This window comes from Phanerochaete carnosa, assembly GCF_000300595.1.
Source record: "Phanerochaete carnosa HHB-10118-sp unplaced genomic scaffold PHACAscaffold_6, whole genome shotgun sequence".
NCBI lineage: Eukaryota > Fungi > Basidiomycota > Agaricomycetes > Polyporales > Phanerochaetaceae > Phanerochaete > Phanerochaete carnosa.
Genome location: NW_006767633.1, coordinates 3,464,465 through 3,471,397, shown reverse-complemented (window position 1 = coordinate 3,471,397; position 6,933 = coordinate 3,464,465). Strand labels below are relative to the sequence as shown.

General features: G+C 56.6%; 3 protein-coding genes across 3 annotated transcripts; 2 read left to right on the top strand and 1 right to left on the bottom strand.

The window, feature by feature from the left end:
- Positions 1-1,229: 1,229 nt before the first annotated feature.
- On the top strand, positions 1,230-1,775 carry PHACADRAFT_259067 (uncharacterized protein). Its single transcript, XM_007397513.1, has one exon. The coding sequence runs from the start codon at positions 1,236-1,238 to the stop codon at positions 1,395-1,397; it is 162 nt and encodes a 53-aa protein (XP_007397575.1). The 5' UTR covers positions 1,230-1,235; the 3' UTR covers positions 1,398-1,775.
- Positions 1,776-2,088: 313 nt separating this feature from the next.
- PHACADRAFT_259066 (uncharacterized protein) lies at positions 2,089-3,310 on the top strand. The gene is made up of 3 exons (XM_007397512.1): positions 2,089-2,631; positions 2,734-2,912; positions 2,991-3,310. The coding sequence occupies exons 1-3, from the start codon at positions 2,408-2,410 to the stop codon at positions 3,128-3,130; spliced, it is 543 nt and encodes a 180-aa protein (XP_007397574.1). The 5' UTR covers positions 2,089-2,407; the 3' UTR covers positions 3,131-3,310.
- Positions 3,311-3,798: 488 nt separating this feature from the next.
- Positions 3,799-5,284, bottom strand: PHACADRAFT_147173 (uncharacterized protein; the record flags this gene model as incomplete). The annotated part of the gene is made up of 9 exons (XM_007397511.1): positions 3,799-4,093; positions 4,147-4,191; positions 4,245-4,363; positions 4,416-4,549; positions 4,615-4,795; positions 4,844-4,869; positions 4,924-5,035; positions 5,091-5,121; positions 5,171-5,284. 9 exons carry the CDS (start codon positions 5,282-5,284, stop codon positions 3,902-3,904), a joined length of 954 nt encoding a protein of 317 aa, XP_007397573.1. The 3' UTR covers positions 3,799-3,901.
- Between the last annotated feature and the right edge of the window lie 1,649 nt (positions 5,285-6,933).

Below are 6,933 nucleotides of genomic sequence, written 5' to 3'. Positions count from 1 at the left end.
TCGCTCAAGTGCCACATGTCAACATCGTCCCTCGGTTCGCGTTTTCTGTACGCTTCGCGACTAATCGCGTAACGATCACTGCAGTATCCTTCCTGGTGCTAGAGTGACGGACAGGGGAAGACTGTTTTCGCCTATATGATGTACATTTCAAGTTGCCGGTGTCTTTCTTCGCTCAAGTGCCACATGCCAACATCGCCCCTAGTCCGCGTTTTCTGTACACTTCACGCTAACCTGACGGGCATCGTGTTAGACATATCCACCTGTGCTGAGATGAGTGGCAGGAAGCATCATAAAGGCTGTCGTTCAGAGCATGACTCACTCGTGGAACTTGGAGAGTAACAGTTCTTTCTATGCTAGATTGCGGCTGTTTGCCTAGACTGAGGCTGCATGGCAGACTTCGAGCTGGGACCACTGCCATCTGCCTCTGTCGCCAAGTCTGACCTTCTCGGCAGAACAACCCCAGCGAACCGCTGTGCTGTCTCGGAAGGCGAGGGATCCGGCAGACGAGCGCGGCGCGTACCGACGTACGACAAATGTCTGGGCTGCTGACAGAAGCATTCTTGGGCGGGACGCCGGACGACATGAGAAAGGCTGTGTATGACAGCTTCAACCGGTGCACCTTATCTCGCACAATGTCGTCGCTGAGACGGCCAAGTGCTTTGTTCCCGAGTTAAATTGCGGGAATATTACCGCGAAGAAGGGCTGAGCCCGAGCCGAGCGGCTGGTCGAACGGACTGGTATTCAGACGTCCAAGAGCTTTACACGAACGATGGCAGCAATATTGAGTGAATTACAGGCACATGGCTGGTGCCTCATCGGTAACTTCGAAAACGCACCCGCTGGTCGCACGGCTAACTAATTTGGTGCGTCGGCCCTTTGTGGCAACCACGTGGACACCGACGCGGTTTGCGCATGGACATCCTCGAGCAGAGTTGCTGCTGCGCTGCAGGCGACGTCCAACCTGAGAGCGCCCCGGTCATGACTGACGTATCTGTCAAGTGCAGGTTTCCGCTGATCGTACCTCAGCGGTTGCTTATCTATTTGGGCTTAGGAGCCTGGGGCGGTGACTCTTAGCACTCCCGGCCGTTATTCCCCATGGCTCGAAAAAAAAAATACAACTTGCACCTTCCCACCACACAGCACAGCGCTGCAACCATCTCTGCTGACCTCCACCGGTCCCCTCGTCACGCGGTCCTGCAGCCATGGCCCGTTGGCCGCGGAAATACCTCTCGGTGATGGCCATCAGCCTACTTATGATTTGCGGCATCTTCTACCGCTACAGGCGGTCAGGTCCATACGGTGACGTGCAGTACCTCGACAGCGACGAGCTCATCTTGGACCTCGGAGGCCCGGTACGTCCCACCTCCCTCCTGACCCTGCGCCTAGTACAACTCTGAGTCTATCTGGCACCCTCGGATCGTCAGGAGCCAGGGCCCTACCACCACCCCGAGGTCGCGCCCAAAATCACCATCATCGCGATCTGGAACCCGGGGCCGAACGAGCCGCTGTACCTGCCCAACTTCTTCGCGTCCGTCGCCGCGAACCCGAGTGTCGACGTGCTCTTCGTCAAGGACGACCGGCACGAGGTCGGGTGCGACGCGCGCCTCGCGCCGGCGGGCGTTCGCAACGTGCGCGAAATCTGCCTCTCGAGCGAGGACTACTGGGGTCTGCACGCCGACTTTTTGTGCGAGCGCTGGGGCGGGTGCACCGAGCTCGAGCGGGAGACCGTCGTCAGCAAGATGTACGAGCGTCGCTGGGGCGACAGGGTGAGCACTGAAACACCCCCAGAGCAAATCGTCGCCCGAACTGAGAAGTCCTGCAGGTGCACGCGTACTTCCGGCCCTTCCGGCACGCCGTCTTTCGGCGGTGGCTGCACCCCGCGACGCCGCTGTGGGGCGTGTGCGACATGGACACGTTCCTCGGCAGCTTCGAGCGCACCTTCCCCTGGGACGAGGCGGACAAGTACGACGTGCTGTTCCCGAGCGCCGCCGCGGAGGGCGGCGAGAACGTGCTGCTCTACGTCCCGGGCCACCTCGCCTTCTTCCGGAACGCGGAGCACCTCACGCAGGAGTTCATGAAGCACCCGCAGGTGCGCACGCTCGCGCTCTTCCTGCAGGAGCCCTGGATGGACTCGGGCGCGCCCGGTACGTCGTCGTCACCCTCCTCTCTCCCCTCCCCTCCCCTACATCCTCTCCTCGAGAAGCACGCCAGCTGAACGCTTTCTCACCCAGACGAGGCCGAGTGGTCGAACTGGGCGCTGCTCCACACGGACCTCACCTTCCTGCGCTTCCCCGGCCTCGTCCTCGGCCAGTACCACCTCTCCGCCCCCGGCGCCGGCACCTTTGCGCTCGAGAACGCGGGCTACTGGGCCTGGGCGAACGCCCTGCTTGCGCCGGGCCACGCGCGCATGCGCGCCGCGCTCGTGTACGCGGTGCGCGAGCATGCGGAGCGGCGCGCGACGGCGGCGGCCGGGGAGGCGCGCAAGGCGCTGTTTTCTGGGGGTGGCAGGGAGAGCGCGGTCGTGCTCCGCGAGGGCGCGTACGAGGGCTTCGTGTGGTTCACGCGGCAGTACGCCGTCGACTTTGTCGTCCCGGAGGAGCTCGTCTCGGCGGACTGGTGGCAGACCAAGAAGTGCGTGTTATATTATTTTATATTATATTAATCCTAATCTTAATTTTAATCTTAATTATTTTTGGATTGCTTGGTACTTTTCTCACTCGGCGCCGCACGCAGGTTCCTCGTCCGGCGCGAGCGCGGCGGGCCGGTGCACTACCGCACGGAGCCGATGTACCACGACGACTGGTTCGTGCTCCCGCCCGAGGCGTACACCGACGCGGACCCGGCGCACATCGCGTCGCCGATGCTCGCGCACGACTGCCTCTACAACCACTTCCAGACCGAGAAGTACGCCGGTGCGTGTGCGCTTTTGCCCCCTTGTTGAGCCTCGCGCGCGCACGAATCTGACGCGGCGTGTTTCCCTTTTTTTGCAGAGTGGTGGAAGGCGCCGGGCTTGCCCAGCACGCCGCTTGGCGCGAACGAGCTCCTGTACGTCGACAAGGAGCGCGGGGCGTGGGTATGGGACGAGCGCGGGCGCATCTTATTCAATTCCTCCTCCGAGTCGTCATCGTGAGATTGCATCTGTGGACACTGTTCTAGCTCGGACTCTTGTTATTTGCTGTCGGGTTTTCTTGAATCTGTCCAGTTCTGCATGTTCGGCTTTCAGTTTACTGCGCTCATATCGTTATATAGACACTAGACTCTCGGCATTTGCACGTTGTCGATATTACCTATCTAGTTCCTGCATCCTGACGTCCCTGCACACCATGTCTTCATGCATGCCTGTGAACGTGAGACGACGGATTTCTGCCATGAACTCCCGACGTCCGTGCGAGGAGGTGTCCTTCCACCAAGGCTCGAAAGCCTGCATCTGGGTCACTACGCTCGCAAGACTCGTCAGGTCGCACGTGAGGGCCATGAGGACCCTTGTCAGTGGTCTGTGCGCATGAGCTACGCGTCGTTCGAGTCGGTCATGCCAAGGGTTGAAATCGCGCTAGGTAGCACAAGGGGCGACGTGCTGCCGGACGTCAGGAGGCATTGAGCTGAGCAACGGTTTCGTTCGAAGTGGCGTTCCCATGAGACTTCCTGTTCGCCAGGGGGCGATGTGCGCATGTCCGACTTGACTCCAAACGCCGGTCTTACCTTCAAGGGTTGAGTGATCCGTTCGTACGGGTGGTACAAGTACGCCAGGATGGCTGTCAGGTACGCAGCTTTTCTTTCATGCTCGCTTCTAAAGCTAATCGCATTACATTTCTACGGTCAAGATACAGTCCTTGTTCAAACTTTATGAGTCCAAGTCTTCTTAAGCCTGACCGAGAGAAACCAGATAACACCCTCCGCAAGCTCAGTTAGTGGTGGCATTGGTGAACTGTGTCGTCGCCAATCCCACCTGAGAGTTCTCGGCATCGATGACGAGGAAGAATCTCTCCAACATGACCTGGCCATTAAGGAAGTCTAGGCCTTCGCCAAGGGGCGTGCCAGTACCTGCGACGACAAGGTAGATGCTGTCTGCAGTGCCGCCAATGGCGGTGTTCAACTGTAATAGCATAAGTTAGTGAGTTCTGCAGAGGAGGAAGGCCGGTGACGTACGGAACGAGGAAAGATTTGAGCGTTTCGGGTTAACTCGAAGCGGCGCTGAAATGTCATTGAGTTGAGCGTAAGGACAGTTCCAGAGACCGAAGACGTACGCCGCCGATCTCGAGGAATAGGCTCTGCAGGTTCTCGTATTGCTGGGGAGTGATGCTTAGCAAGCCTAGGGTCTCATTCATCACCCCACCCGTGAGCTGCTGGTACGTATTGAAGGCCTCTGTCCATAGCATTCACTACCTGCACGACCTTATCAAGACGGAGTGGCTTACCAGTGGCCAGAAGGAAGAGTGAGGTACCAGTGTCCACGATACCAGCTTTGTTATCGAGGATAGTTGTGTTCCCGTAATGGACGGTCTGATTGATACCATAATATTGGTTGGAAGGAGAAGTGGTAGTTATATTTCTGAAGGCAGGTATCTGAGCATTGTGCAAATGCACGGCGAACGGGAGAGGGACCGTGACACTTACACAAAGGTAATATTACCAGTAAACTTGCTCTCGTCGATGCCACCGAAGGTGAGCTCTCCGTTCTGTTCTAAGATGCCATTCGTCGGCTCAAAGAAAATGCTCATTATCTTTTTGTCGATGAGGCCCTGAGTAAATGCATTGTCGAAGACCGTAGGCACTAGTCCACTGTTCCTGACGGTGTCTGTGCTGTATGAGCAGACAGTCAAAATAGATGTATGTGAAAGCTAACCTGCAGTAAGGTCTGTTGGTCCAATACTGCCGGCGGAATAAGATGATGTCCTTCAGCGTATAGTATGCAATTTCACTCACCCCAAGATGCCGTCTGTCCCGTTGAAGTCAGCGGAAGCGTTGGCAACGCCAATAGATTGTTGTGAAATCGTAAAGCCTTCGCCGAGGCTCACTTGGTCAATGAACTCTGTGCCTGAGACATCCAATGCTTAGTGGAGTGCAGTGTTTGTTTAATAGGTGGTGTTTACCTATGAAAAAGCCAGTGCCGTATGCAACATACTAGATCACGTGATCAGCACGCTAACAGATCGCTGAACTTCCTACGCACCACTGGGTCGCCGGTATCGTAAGAGGTAGATGTCGGCGTGTAAGGATTAGAAGAATTGGCACCAACCCAAGTGTTGGAACTGCCGGTGTCCACAATAAGGCTGACTACGACCATGCAAAGGGCTTTAGAGAAGACTATGCAAGGCTGCGCTACCGCTTACAATAAGTTGGAGGATTACCGACTTGCACCTGAGGGCCAGACATGAGCATGTAACGCCCGATCAAGAGCAGAGAGACAGGCTGACCGTCGCGATATACTCGAACGACTCCAGGTTCGCGAGCGGGAAAGAAACGCCAGCGCCGGGAGATGCTGATTTGCGGCTCTTCTGTGTGGCCCTTTGTATGAGGGACTTCGCTCTGGATCGATCAAGCTCCACGAGCTTCTTGGGCCCGATCGTGTTCATGCGACGGGCAAGCGATAACGTCGCCAAGCTGTTGCGAGCAGGCAGTGGGGTTGCTGCCGCAAAGAGCGCGAGGTATACTGCGATGATGAGTTGGGAGAGCATATGTGCTGCTCGCGAACGAGAGATTAGGCTTCAGTTGAGGCAAGCGGGTCATTCAAACTCTGATTTATAGCCACGCACCTCTAGGTTTGCTGGGCAGTACCCGTCTATTCACATTGAGGCTACCAAGACAGGCTGCGTTACAGATCAGAGACGGCCTCGAACAAGATCCTCAGACACGCCGGCTACCTTGAGACAGATCAGAATTCAAGGCAGGGGGTGTTTTGCAGGGCGTGAAACTCACCTATCAGCGCCGGCCTCAAGACCAGGATCACAAAAAGCTATGCTGCGACGGTAGATGGTATTAATATAGACAATGTTTACACAAGACTATGCCTGACACCATAACCAGTACTCAGTACTCAGAGCTGTGACAGACAGGCGTCGCGAGGGCAGGGCAGTATCGTTGTCCCAAACTGCGCGTTCCCGGGACTATTTCGCACCCCGATCTCAGTTCCTCGCATAGACCGGACGGGCGGCGAACTGAAGTAGGACGAGCGCAGCGCATGCAGCTCGCCGCAGAGCCGCCTCGACGCGAACTCCTCGAGAGCTCTCGGACGAAGATTTGGGATGCATCGAGTCCTTGACTATGTGAAAATTCGAGCGAGGAATAGAGTAAGTACGGCCCATTGTGCTTTCGAACCTGGGTGCAAACTCCCCGGGGACAGCTCTTTCATGATTAAGGAGCTCATCTTGAGGCAGCTTTGCGGGAGTCAATGGACGGCGCGTAGCGATTCCGCCGTCCTGTGCAGGCTTTCGTATGGTTGCGTGCAACAGCAGGACCCATGACAATTGGTGGGAAGGCCTGAGGACAGATTTTGCCGGTTTTGGCCTTTAGGTACGGACAAAATTTGCACGACGAGCCCAAAATAGTACGGATTTTCCTCCCGGTCCGGCCTGACGGCCGGACTTTGGTACGGACTCTAGCTCAGGCCTATCAGTTTCCTCGCCCATACTATGCCTGTTATTCCTTCGTGCATAGTATACTCATGTGTAATACACAAATATATATTACAGGAGTACCATTGTCCTCGGCCTCTTCTGTCGTCATTGCAGCTGCCGCCGCTACCGCCGCCCGCCGCTTCTCTCCATGCTTCGCGTGACATCGAGCAGCTTCAAGAGGTGCGGCCAGGGGTTTGTTGCACCAACAGCGGAAGCAGACTGGGCCTGCGCACCGCCGCCGCCGCCTGCCGGTGGTTGGCAGGTTGACTTATTAATACAGCTGGGTCATACTTCAGAGGCCATGTACAGATGCATTAAT